General features: G+C 32.4%; 1 protein-coding gene across 2 annotated transcripts in view; it reads left to right on the top strand.

Annotated features, from left to right (window-relative positions):
• The window catches only part of adcy6b (adenylate cyclase 6b), a 101,078-nt gene that overhangs the window by 54,476 nt on the left and 32,291 nt on the right, over positions 1 to 14,311 (top strand). For both annotated transcript variants that reach the window (XR_015523664.1, XM_087307269.1), the window contains exons 4-9: positions 833 to 982; positions 2,282 to 2,403; positions 6,905 to 7,016; positions 9,604 to 9,731; positions 13,123 to 13,281; positions 13,670 to 13,811. Coding sequence is in view for 1 of the 2 variants with exons in the window: in XM_087307269.1 (XP_087163395.1) it covers positions 833 to 982; positions 2,282 to 2,403; positions 6,905 to 7,016; positions 9,604 to 9,731; positions 13,123 to 13,281; positions 13,670 to 13,811 (813 nt within the window). In the remaining variant the exon portion in view is untranslated. The remainder of the gene's footprint in view (positions 1 to 832; positions 983 to 2,281; positions 2,404 to 6,904; positions 7,017 to 9,603; positions 9,732 to 13,122; positions 13,282 to 13,669; positions 13,812 to 14,311) is intronic.

Raw genomic sequence — 14,311 nt, 5'->3', positions numbered from 1 at the left:
GCTTATAAATAATCTGCATAGTTGCAATCTAAACAACTACATTCTTGACTAAAAAAGCCTAAAAAGTTGTCCAACAGCAGAAATATTTGTCAAACTAGTGAGTTTATTCGTGTGGGTGGAGTAATACACTAGGGTGAGGAGGCCGTATGAGTGATATATATATAGATTATATATATATAGATTATATATAGGTTATATATATATATATATATATAAACATTTGCCACTTAATCACGTTTTATTTTTTGAAGGTAAATTTTTTTTGTCTGTTTTGGTCATGTTTTAAATAGTGAAGTTCAGAAATACACGGATTAAGGTAATTAAGCTATTTGTCTTCAGCTATAGTCAAATGATCAATATATACACATTATATCTATATAATCCAATAATTGGGATTATTTTACATTCAACAGATTAAAATTGTTGCTGTTGTTTTGGGTACCTGTGTATAATATTATTATTTTTATAATAATAATAATAATTATTATTATTATTATTTTTATCATTTATTTATTTTTTATTATACCTCACCAATGAAAGTTCTGCTTTGATTTAACCAAGCTGTAAGCTGTTTGATTGGTCAATGACCTGCTTTTATTTCACAAGTGAAGTGTTTTGCCATACGATTCAGCATGTCCGTGCTCAACAGTAAAATATGTGACCTATATAATAATGTTGATCTATAAATCTCAATCACAAACACAAACTGTCAGTTTCTTCATTGTTCTTGTGCAAAATTCATCATTCGATTCCTCTTCTTTCTCCCTTTTCTTTCTTTCTCTCTCTCCCTCTCTCTCTCTCTCTCTCTCTTTTTCTGTCTGTCTGTGTATAGTTATGTGCCAATGCGATGATTTTCCTGTGCACCAACATCATTGGCATCTGCACGCATTACCCAGCAGAGGTGTCTCAGAGACAGGCCTTCAAGGAGACCCGAGGATACATCCAGGCCAGAATCCACCTTCAGAGAGAGAACCAGCAGCAGGTACACAAACACAGCCTGTTTACCTCATGAATGTGCATGAAGCCTGCTGATAGCAGCTTGAGCTCACAGCAAAACCTTGTAGAAGAGTTGCAGATTTAACATCATCCTGTTTAAAGCACTGCTCTTGCTTCAGCCGGACAAATAAAAACGGACGTCTTTGGACATTGCATCATGTCTAATGCTACTTTTAAACTCTCAATAGTATTAAGTTAATAAGTAAATGGAAGTCCAACTGCAAAGATAAAAAACAAGCATTTGAAAGTTATGATTCTAATCAAAGTAAATTAATTAATGTCATGAAAATACCTGTAGTGATTATGAAAGATTGTAATATATATTGTCAAATGTGGGTTTTATACTTGTACAGTTGTTTTAATTATTTGTCAAAATTATTATCCTTTTACAAGATTATTCCTTTCACAAGATGGATTTTTAAATATATTTTATACATCACACACACACACACACACACACACACATATATATATATATATATATATATATATATATATATATATATATATATATATATATATATATATATATATGAGCGCTGAGTCTGTATTATTATTTATCATGTCACAAGTGTATATTTTAGGCCTCATAATTATTGAGGCTAATAATTCAGGCGGCCGAGTAATACTTAATAATAAAAATAGTCAATAATAAAATAATATAAATACATCTTTATCCCCAACAAACATCTGTGCATCTATGTAAATGTATAATCTTTGAGCTTGCATAGGTTAGTATATGTGTGTGTGAGTTAAAAAGATATTTTAATGTGTCCTCACAGACTGTATATAGAATAGTTGATACATTTGTATAATTTTTTATAACCTGTATTTTATTACAGAGTATATTAATGCAATAAGAAACAAGATACTGGGGTTTATGGTTAATTTATAACCGCAAATTAGCAAGGGTTTTATAAATATCACAATTTTTTGTCTCTGGTGCTGATAACAAAATGGTTGCCAAGCAACAGTCACAGGTGTGTGATTATAGAGTAATTTACAACAGCTTCAAACACAGCTTGACCAATCAGAATCAAGGACCTGAACTATGTTTTATAAATCATTTATAGATATGATTAAACACATGAATGCATGTGTAATACAAGTTTTAGTCTTAATATCTTGCTTTTCTGAATTTTTATTTTATTTTTATTTATTTAGATACACACTCACATACGTCTTTCACTGATTTGTTAATGTTCATAAAAAAGTTATTAATTTACTACTCATGCATGGATGTAGTCTCCCTCGTGTTGACTGGTGTCTCTCAAACCTGATCCAGGAGCGCCTGCTGCTCTCTGTGTTGCCAAGGCATGTTGCCATGGAGATGAAGGCCGACATCAACGCCAAGAAAGAGGATATGATGTTCCACAAGATCTACATCCAGAAACACGACAATGTCAGGTACACTCCAGAGCTGTTCATTTAATGCTAATTCTTTGCATTAAAACAGAAGCCACCTCTTTAATTCAGACATATACTGTATACTATTTACTCATAATATGAAATGTAGCCAGGTTTTTCAAAGTGAAAGACACATACACACATATTGATTCTACAAATTAAATACATTCAACATAAATTGATAAAGCTCTAAAGAATAGTTTGCAAACATCCAGTCCAACAGTCCAAAATATCCAAAACCCACTACAACATTGTTACATATTTTGTGCATATTTTCTAGCATCAGCAAGCACTTCGGCGCTCTCATTTTACTTTGACCGCTTTCAGCCATATTCTGCTTCATACTAACATGATAATAAGTCTCATACTTTAGCTCATCCCTTTGAAAAGGGTACCCAAAAAGTGGTACATTACGGTTTGCTTTTTGGTATCTTTTGACAATAGAAACGTCCATAAAAGCGTACTGACCCAACCCGTATTGTGCCATACCACTCATTGGAAATGGGCCAATACATACAGTTTAGTAAAGATGTTCTGAATTGTCTCTCACAAATGTATCTGTTACAAGGGATGATCACTGTGTGTTTATATTGATGGAAATTGATGATTTTCTGGCATTGCGTAATATCATCGTGCCTGCTACCATGGTGTGGCAGCAAAGTTCTTTGAGTATTACTCCAGAATCATATAAAATGGTATAGTCACTAGCCATATGGGCCTAGAAAAAGCAACTTTTTATTTACCATCAGTTTTAGTACAAGATGTAACTACAGAAAAGTCAATTATCGAAATTCTTGCTTTAGCGAGATGCTAATGGTCTAATCCAATTCAATGATTTATGCTAAGCTAAGCTAAAAGTGCTATCGCCAGACCCGGAGATTGGCTGAATGGATTCCCAATTTCTTCTAGCATTGTAAAATGAGCCAATTTTTAAAATGAGTGGAATGTGGTCTCATGGTTAGAGAGTTAGACTTGTGGTCCAAAGGTCACAGAGTCCCAGCACTGAAACGAATTTGAGTAAACAACGCATGTCTGTGACCACTGTCGCCTTACAGCTAGAAGATCACTGGTTCGAGCCTTGGCTGGGTCAGTTGGCATTTTTGTGTGGAGTTTGCATGTTCTCCCTGTGTTCGCGTGGGTTTCCTGCGGGTGTTCCGGTTTCCCCCCCAGTCCAAAGACATGCTCTATAGGTGAATTGAATAAATAAAAAATGCTGGTAGTGTATGTGTCTAAATGAATGTGTATGGGTGTTGCCCAGTACAGGGTTGCAGCTGGAAGGGCATCCGCTGCATAAAACATATGCTGGATAAGTTGGCGATTCATTTCACTGTGGCAACCCGGGATGAATAAAGGGACTAAGTCGAAGGAAAATTAATGAATGAATGTGTGTCTGTGTGAGTGGGTCACTGGATAAATTTGTTTGCTAAATAAGTAGCAATGTAAAATGCTCACCTCAGATCCCACACTTAGAAAACCCCTTAGAAAAAAAGATCAATTTCTGGCTGTTCAGAATCAATAGCTAATCGACCACTTTAAAAAAAAAAAAAAAAGACTCTATTAATTGAAGACTTTACTGTTTTGCCCAGCTCTTTATACACACAGATGGCCTGAGCAGCCCATAGTGTTTGTTAGTGTTTTCCTCACACCTCCCGAATGTGAGCTGACACTGTCATAACACTCAGCAGACACGGGATAAAACACAGGCACAGTAGACACTGATAGCGCTTAAGGTTATCTTTCCCAAGGCTGAGCTTTATTGAATGCTTAAACACAGATTAGCACATGGCGAGTCCTTGAGACGTGACTTTTTCTCTCTTCTTTTATTTTTTTGTCTCTGAGGGTCAAGTTGGGATATGGCAAATTGTTATGATGTACCCGAAGTTACACAATCAATTAGCAGAAAGCTGCATGAAATGACAGCAGGCCGCTTTAGTAATGCAGTTACGCGAGGAATTCGGTGCGTATGAACATGCTGTCCCGTATAACCGGAGCCAACTCCAAGCATCTGCGCGAGGAGGAAAACTTGGATGTGTGAAAATGTTGAATGTCATGAACTGTGGTGGAGGGATTCTGCTTTCCAAGGGTTGTGAATTTCACCATGCATTTATTAAAGGGGACCTTTTATGCAAAAAACACTTTCATAAGGTGTTTAAACTCAGTTGTGCGATGGCAGCCTGAGAATATAACCAGCTTCTAATAATGAAAATGTATTCATTTAATATTTTAAAATCACACTTCATTAAAACAGTCTGCAGTAACACTTTGATTGACCTTTTCCCTTTTGTACGTTTCATCAGAGGGCAAAGCCCCGCCCATTAGTGACGATCTCTCCCTCATTAGCATAGTGCGTTAGTCCTGTTTTTGGATCTGTCACTATGCTGGCACACAGGCATTTGCTCTGCCCTTTTTTGAAAAATTTAAAGCCACAGTGCAACACAATGACACAATTAGGATCAAAGCCTAAAAGGGGCAGTTTCGAAGACTTATAAAACATTATTTGTGGGGTATATTGAGCTGAAACTTTACATACACAGTCTAGGGACATCAGAGTCTTATTTTACAACTTGTAAAAGGGGCATAATAGGTTCTCTTTGAGGCAACAGTGCCATACATTTAATATTTTTTTATATTTATACTGTCAAATATATGCTTTTTATGCAGTTGTGTCTAAAAAAACACCAGTACTATTGCAGGGACAACAATAATTTTTAAAAATACTTTTAGATAAATAGTTTATATTTATGATATATACTGAGTGTATAATGTTCATTTAATTTGTCTAAATTCAATTTCAATTCAATTTGTTTATTGTCATGTCCACAGTAAGGAAACAAGTTTCCCTGTACAATGAAGTTCCTACTTTGCCGTCCACAGTGAAGTCATAAACATAATATACACATCATACACATATACATATATACAAAGAAATGACAGAAGTATAACTATGAAATGTGTGTGTGTGTATATATATATGAATGTAAACAATATATGTTACTGATTGTGGAGTAATGTAAACAGATGTAAACAATGTATATTAGTTGTTTAAAATGTATATTATTTACACTATACTTAAAAAATAGACCGATTGTTATTAAGTGTATATAAAGCACAGTATTTATGATACAAAAATATTATGAAATCTATATTATTAATGTGAGTTTTGTCTGAATAAACTGTATATTTATACAAAATGCTTAAGTGTATTTGTAGGAATAGCCAACAATACATTGTGTGAGTTAAAATGATTAATATTCTACTGATTTTTGCCATAAAAGTAAAATCAAGTAACAATCATGTCCCATGAAGACATTTAATTTATTGGTGAACAATAAATTTACCACCATAAATATATCAAAATGTAATCTTTGACTTGGTTTGGACAACTTTTTGAAAAATTCTTATTGTAAAACTTTAAATATAATATTACATTTTCAGATTGCAAATAGATTTATCTACTTGGATAGCTGACGGAATTGTGTCCTATTCTAGCAACCATATGCTAATGGATAGCTTTATTAATCACTTTAATGGTGTATAATTTTATTTTTATTATTGACCCTTAAGATTTTTTGTTGTGGTTCGGGGCCGTAATATTTTTGATATTTATACAATTTACAGTTATAATATTGGGCAGCACGGTGACTCAGTGTGGCTTCACAGTAAGAAGGTCGCTGGTTTGTGTCCCGACAGGGTTAGTTGGCATTTCTGTGTGGAGTTTGCATGTTCTCCCTGTGTTTGTGTGGGTCTTCTCCAGGTGCTCCGGTTTCCCCCACAGTCCAAAGACATGCGCTATAGTTGAATTGAATAAAATAAATTGGCCAAAGTGTATGTGTGCATGTGAGGGTGTATGGGTGTTTCCCAGTACTGGGTTGCAGCTGGAAGGACATCTGCTGCATAAAACATATGCTGGATAAGTTGGCAGTTCATTCCTCTGTGTTGACCCCTGATAAATAAAGGGACAAACCAAAGCAAAATAAATGAATTAATTATAATATTTGTGCATTTATTTATAAATAAAATCAATTCTATCAAGTTGTTACCATTCAGCAGCTACTGTATATCTAACTAAAATTATGAATATTTAGACCACAACATTTAATGCAAATGCGCAGTTTGATCTAAATAAAGAAGATAATGTTTATATTATCAGATTTTTACACTTTGTGTACACTTTGTCTCTAAGTGAAATTGATGCTATTTATAGTATTTCTACTATTTGTGTAAGTTTGTCTTACAGTGCCATCTGTTGTCTCATGGTAAAGTGTGTGTCCATTCTGTCGTTTGTTAAATTGTAGTTGATGAGTTTCTGTCTCTGTCCTCCTCTGTGTCCTGCTTTCTCTAATTGAGGGATAGGCTGAAGTATGGAGAGTGGCCGTCCTCTGTACGGAAAGTCAGCTGAATCAATGCTTTTGCCCAGTTAGTTCATCAGACCAACTTCAGTGACCCAGACAAGGTGCTCTATGATTATTGATTTCATTTTCTCTGTCTGTCCTATCTTTAGTATCCTGTTTGCGGACATTGAGGGCTTCACAAGTTTGGCGTCTCAGTGCACCGCTCAGGAGCTGGTGATGACCCTTAATGAGCTTTTCGCTCGCTTCGATAAATTGGCTTGGGTAGGTGGAGAACATCAATTCAGTTTTTTATTGTATTCTTTTTTTTGGGAGCAACTTACATTTAGGTTGTGCTTAGGAAATGTGTTGCTTCATATTATCAATAGAAATTTAAATAACCCTATCATATAACCAATGATTATATAACTTGATAATCCTAAATATACCTACAAGAAAGGGAGAACTTTTTTTATGTATTTTTATTTTTATATTTATATATAGTTTTTTTATATTTGTTCTTATAGTTTTTTTTATTTTTCTATTTATAATATTTGTTTTTTAAATATTTGTTTAAATATTTTGTTTTTTTACAATACTGCAAAAATCATTTTATATGTTATCAAAATATTAATAATAATAACAATAATATAATTAATTTGTTTAATTTATTGTATTTTTATTTATTTATTTATTTATTTATTTATTTTTAAATTCCTAATGGTTCCTATGGGGTTTTTGTGATAACATGTGAAGCAAATTATTCTTTAAATCCTTTAATTAATATCAAAAGCTTCAAAAACTTTACTTTCCTATAATCCACAAGTGGAAATTTATCTTTGGCTTCACCACACAACTACATCAGCGTTCACATTACACATATTCCAGAAAAAAACAGGCAACAAAAATACATTCAATGTCATCACATAAATCACACAAAAACTCAATTTAAAACTCTATACATGCTTAAACAAAATAATAAGAAACTAAAATAAAATAATCTTTTTGTAGAGAATATGTCTTATTAAATTACATTTTTACAAACTTATTAAATTTTAATAAATGATAAATGAGTCAGAAAGACTAAAACAGAATTTTTTACCTGTTAAATACTAGGCCAGTACTGATATACTGATAATTATTTCTGTATTCTGGGCATTAAAGTCAGTGGTAACATTTTCATGTATGTAAAAAGGCATGAAATATTATTTGTTTTATTTGTTATACTATTTAAACAATTTATTATATTCATTTTATACTTTCAAATTTCTAAAAAAAAAAAGATTTATTTAATCTTTATTTAATTTATTTAATAATTTATTTTGCAAAATACTAATAATTTAACAAACCTGACAAAACTGCAAAAATATTTTTTTTATAAAAAAAGAAATTTGATTGTATAAATATAATAAATAGTTTAATAATAAATAACAAATAAATAAATAAACAAGACAAATTCATTTTGCAAAACAATAATAATTTTTCTTGTTTATTTATTTACATGTTATTTATTATTAAACTATTTAATATATTTATACATTCAAATACATTTCTATTATTTTTGCAGTTTGGTCAGGTTTTATAAATTATTAGTGTTTTGCAAAGTGAACTTTTATTATTTATTTATTTGTTTAGTTTTATTTTACTTTATAATATATTATAATATTGGTTATATTTATACTGTCAAATCTCTACTCTTTTTGAATTATTTTTCAGGTTTGATCATTTATTAGTGTTTTGCAAAATGAAATTTTCTTGTTTATTTATTTAATGTGTTTTATTATACTTTATAATGTAGTGTAATATTTATTATATTTGTTATATTTATACTATCAAATTTCTACTCTGGGTTTCTGTGGGGTCTTAAAAAGTCGTAATGTCTTAAATCTCAAAATACAAATATTTGGCCTTAAAAAGTCTTAAATTTACTGAAATATTCTGTTGTTGGTTTTTAAATCTTTTTAAACAGGTCCTCGTTTTCTTTTGTTCATGTATTGCTACACAATCTGGCCAAAACCCATAAAATCACCAAAAAAATCATCTTAATAAAACTTTAAACCTTTTATTCAAAAAGGTAATTTTTAACTCTATTTGTCATAGTGGTTTTAATTTATTTTCTTACAATAACATTTGTTTAAAAGTGCTCCATGTACTGTATTTACTGCTGAGGACACTGACCTGGACAGATAGTTGTGCATAGGTTTAGTTTATTATAGTTTTTAAAACTTTTAAAACATTTGTTCATTTTGTTAATTATAAAGAAACTTTATGTTGGAAAAAAGTATATAGATACAACTAGATCTTTCTTGTTTTTACACAATATTTAAAATATTTTGCTAAGAAATAAAATCTAAAATATTTTAGTTTTATTATTAATGTATTATTAATTATATTAATTTATAATAATTCTTTTTGATCAAAGCCATCTGGGCCATTTGAAAAATTCCTTAGCCTTTAGCCCTTTATGAGTCTAATTTTTTTTATAATGGTCTTAAAAAATGTCTTAAATTTATCTCCTACTGCAACCCTGTTACTGTTTTTGCAGAATTTCTCAGGTTTGATAATTTATTAATGTTTTGCAAAATTAACTTTTCTTGAGCTTTAGATAACCTTGAAGGTAATCTAAATGTAAAAGCAGAGGAAAACAAGCACAAATCATTTCATATGTCATCAATATAATAATAATAATAGTAGAAATAATAATAACAATAGGCCAATATCCTTCAAAAATCCTTTATAAAAAACACTTTATCAACTGTAGATAACCAGCCCCTGCAGCCACCCACATGGACACGCACATCATAGCATCCTATTAGTGCAGATTTCCTCAGTAATACTTGTATTAATGCGAGTTTTATGTCTGAATTCCTAGGAAAACCACTGTCTGCGGATCAAGATCCTGGGGGACTGTTATTACTGTGTGTCTGGGCTTCCGGAGCCGAGGGCCGATCACGCACACTGCTGTGTGGAGATGGGAGTGGACATGATCGAGGCCATCTCGTACGCTTTTCTTCATCACTTTATATATTCCGTCTCACCAAAATTTCACGGGGCATTTTTCTGTTTTATAGGGCCTGAAATGATGGATTTTGTGGCAGCTTTTCTCAAAATTTGTTTTGTTGCTTCATAGTGGAAATATACAGGCCAGAATATTATAACTTTTCTGACCTCATATTTAGAAATATTGGGCTTTGTGGTTTATGTAAAGTGAACGCGGAGAGAAACTTAAGTGTTGACTGATTAACTCTAGAAAGCTTTCTGTATTATATTTCGTATATGAATAAAATATGATCAAATAAATACTAAAAAGTATGTAAGTATTTTCTATTATATTTTTCTGCTGGAGAAAGTCTAATTTTTCTTTTGTTTGGTTGGAATAAAAAATAAAAATAAGGTCAATATTATTAGCCCTTTTAAGAAATATATTTTTTTACCATTGACTAAAGAACAAACCACTGTTCTCCAATGATTAGCCAAATCAATCAAATGACTAGCCAAATTCAAATATTTTACAAACTGGTGGTTACAAACTAACATAAATGGGACGCAATAGCAAAAAACAAGCCATGAAGTCCAAATAAAATATTAAATAAAAAAACGATAAATACAGATATTACACCTAACCTAACTTGACTATTTAACCCAGTTAACCTAGTTAAGCCTTTAAATAGCACTTTAGGCTGAAACCTAGTATCATGCAACTTCTTAAATATCATATACTAGGATAATTAAAAGACCTAATAAACTAATTAATTTCATTCATTTTCATTTTGCTTAGGCCCAATCCCAATTCTATTTTTGTACCCCTACCCCTTCTCCTTGGCCCTTAAAACTGAGTGTTAAGGGGAAGGGCAGCCACTAGACATTACTGACAGGCTATTGAGTTTCAGAATGTTGTGGGACTGCTGTACAGGAGATATTATTAGGGAGTGTAGCTCGCAAAATTTAGCAGTTTTTATTTTAGCATTTTTTAAAAGCATGATGGTAAAACATGAACGCGGTTATGAATATATTAAAACATATGCTTGTTTGTTGTAAAAATACAAAGAATACTAAGTTGTGCATCTCCTGACTTCCAGGTGCAGCTGTAGCTAGTGTATTCTGGGAAATTTTCGAGTGTGGTCCTGAAAAATCTTTGTTCGAAGATGTATTCACCCCTTCCCCCTAACCCTACGCCTTCAAGCTAAAGAGAATTGGGACAACCCTACCCCTTCACGGGAACGTGCAAAACGAGGGGTAAGGGGAAGGGCTATGGGGTAGAATTGGGAAAGGGCCTTAGTCTCTATTTCAGAGGCTACCACAGCGAAATGAACCACCAACTATTCCTATATATGTTTTACGCAGCAGATGCCCTTCCGGCCGCAACCCAGTATTGGGAAACACCCATACACTCTTACAATCAAACTCATGCACTAAAGCCAATTTAGTTCATCCAATTCACCTATAGCGCATGTGTTTGAACTGTGAGGGAAACTGGAGCTTCCGGAGGAAACCCATGCCAACACGAAGGAACATGCATACTCCACATAGAAATGCCAACTGACCCAGCTGGGACTCCAACAAGCGATCTTCTTGCTATGAGGCGACAGTGCTAACCTCTAAATGAATAAGTTTAAATTATCATGTTTAAAAACCTGGTAAAAAATCTTCTCTCTATTAAACAGCACTTGGGATATATTTAAAAATGATTTAAGATAACACAGGAGGGCTAACAGTTTAGTCTGCATTGTGTTTCGCCAACTCCCATTAAAATATACAGCTTTCTTCATAAAACCAAGCATTCATGTGACCTACTGTCATATAAAAAGACATCTTTTGGACTATTTAGGGCAATAAGTGATATTAACATGTAACATGTCTTGCGTTACTAAGTATTAAGCTATACTTAGTATAGAGTACTTTATCAGAATTAGTTTTATTGCCAATTGTGCTTTACACACGCAAGGAATTTGTTTTTTAACAGAAGCTTTTTTCCAGTGTACATAAATTGACAAGTGACAACACAAAATAAATATGACTAAACAGGACAAACATTAGACAGAGATGCAATTAGACAAAAGAGCTGTGGATGATTAATTGTATGTACAGATTTCTTATAAATATACAAGTTATAAAGATGAATGTCTATTTATATACATTTGTGGTTAAATAACAAGAACAACAAATTGCTATTTTTTAAATCTTATATACAACAGAGCTCTTTTTCTTTCATATTTATACTATGTATCAAATAGGCCATTAAAAGCTTGATGTACAGTATGAGTAGGCCCACAAGGAATCTGCATGCACAGATTTAGCCCATAATTGAGTCTATGTATATACTTGTGTAAATGTTTATAAATTTATATTTATTCAGTTAATAAATTAATTTCACTAATATTATTGTAATATAATAATAGTAATATTAAAATGTTGATATGATTTATTTAGAATACAATTTGTAAAGTAATATGTTCTGTCTTTTAGTAGATATACTGTATGAGTGACTTGCTTTGTTCACCAAATAAGTGGATCTAATTGGATTTGCGTTGTAAACATTAAATAAAAAAATTAAATGTATTATTTTTATTAGAAACTTAATAGCTTTTAGTTATGATACTCCTGAAATTATTCTGCATTAATCCGCAGATTTTTTACAAAATTCTCAGCAGAATTAGCAAAACATGTCCACAGATTCTGTTTGGCCCTATGTATTAGTCTTTTGTTTTGTTTGATGGCTGTTTTAAAACATAAAATTGAGAAGTGCTCTCAGAAACAAAAGGATTGGAAGCTACTCTTCATTGTTAAAATTAAAGCTACTCTTCACTGTAAACTTAAAATTGAGAAGTTCTGTCAGAAACAAAAGTATTTTAAGCTATTCTTCATTGTCAAAGACTTACAACTTACTGAGAGTCACTGATAAATGAAGCAAGAAATGTAGTGATCATTGCAACACACAGAGCCTACTTCAAGGTGACTTTGGAAGTGCGATAACTTCACATGATACATCTAAAGCTGCCCCAAGATTTTGGAAGATGAAAAAAATTGCAAGCTCCTCTGAATTTTGCTGGATTTTCTTGATTTTGTGTTAAATTCTGGGATAACTGAATCACAAAATCATAGGGGGGACAGTTGGTAATTTTTTTTCTTTATCAACAGTTTAAAAAAGGGATTGTTCATCATTTAACATCATTCAATGTATAGTTTACTCTTGTCACAAATCGATTTCTTTCTGTTAAACACAAAAGAAGATACTGCGAAAAATGTTGGAAATCTGTAACCATTGACTTCCATAGTATTTTTTTCCTACTATGGAAGTCAACGGTTACCGGTTTCTAACATTCTTCAAAATAACTTATTTTACATTCAACATTTTTGGGTGAACTGCCCCTAAATGTAAACATGTGTGCAGGTTGGTTCGAGAGGTGACCGGGGTGAACGTGAACATGCGTGTGGGGATTCACAGTGGTCGTGTGCACTGCGGCGTCCTCGGCCTGCGCAAATGGCAGTTTGATGTCTGGTCCAACGACGTCACTCTAGCAAACCAGATGGAGGCGGGAGGCAAAGCAGGGTAAAAGTGAACACCACCCTTCAAAAATGTCATTATGCGATTCATATTAATCAGTTTCATGTTTTATTGTTGGCTGTAAAGGATGAGGTTTGTTTTAAAGGGATAGTTCACTCAAAAATTATTGTTCTGTAAGAATTTACTCACTTTCCATAGTTTGATGTTGTTGTTGAACACATAAGAAGATATTTTGGTAGCCAAACTGACCTCCATGATATTTTTTCTACTATAGAAGACAGTATCTACCAGTTCACAACATACTTCAAATTATCTTCTTTTGTGCTCAACAGAAACCCAAAGTTTTGTAACCACCTAAGAGTTTGTAAATGATCAGTTCTTTTTTTTGTAACAATCCCTTTAAAGAGTGACTTAACATTGTGAATGTTTACAGGCGGATCCACATCACCAAAGCCACACTGCAGTATTTAAATGGTGACTATGAAGTGGAAGCAGGTTTTGGAGGGGACAGAAACGCATACTTGAATAACAACAACATCGAGACGTTTTTTGTACTGGGCTGCAGTCAGAAAAGGGTCAGTAATGTACAACCATATGCACATTATTATCACACTAAGTCAAGCCACCTTTATCCTGTTTTCCAGAATATCACTTTATATATATATATATATATATATATATATATATATATATATATATATATATATATATAATCAGAAATGTACTCTTATTTATATTTCAAAATGACCTATTAATCTAAAACAACATGCTTAAATTAAGCACACATTTGTGTTGGTGTTGAATGAGAGACACGAGTGTTTGAGTGGAAGACATAAGATTGTGCATTTCACATACACACTGCAGGGGTGTTGGGGGCAACGCATTACAAGTAACGCAAGTTACGTAATAATATTACTTTTCTAAGTAACAAGTAACGCATTACTTTCCAAATTTAGGTATTATTATTTGAGTTACCTTTTTTAAAAATGTAACACGAGTTACTTTTTAGTTTAATCAATTAGCTTATAAAAATAAATAGCTGAATTAAAATAAACGTACAGTAGTGATGTTGAAT

Source organism: Danio rerio, chromosome 23 (assembly GCF_052040795.2).
Source record: "Danio rerio strain M-AB ecotype USA chromosome 23, GRCz13ab, whole genome shotgun sequence".
In the NCBI taxonomy this organism is placed as follows: Eukaryota; Metazoa; Chordata; class Actinopteri; order Cypriniformes; family Danionidae; genus Danio; species Danio rerio.
Note: the sequence above shows the minus strand (reverse complement) of the source record. Positions and strands in the feature narration are given on the sequence as shown.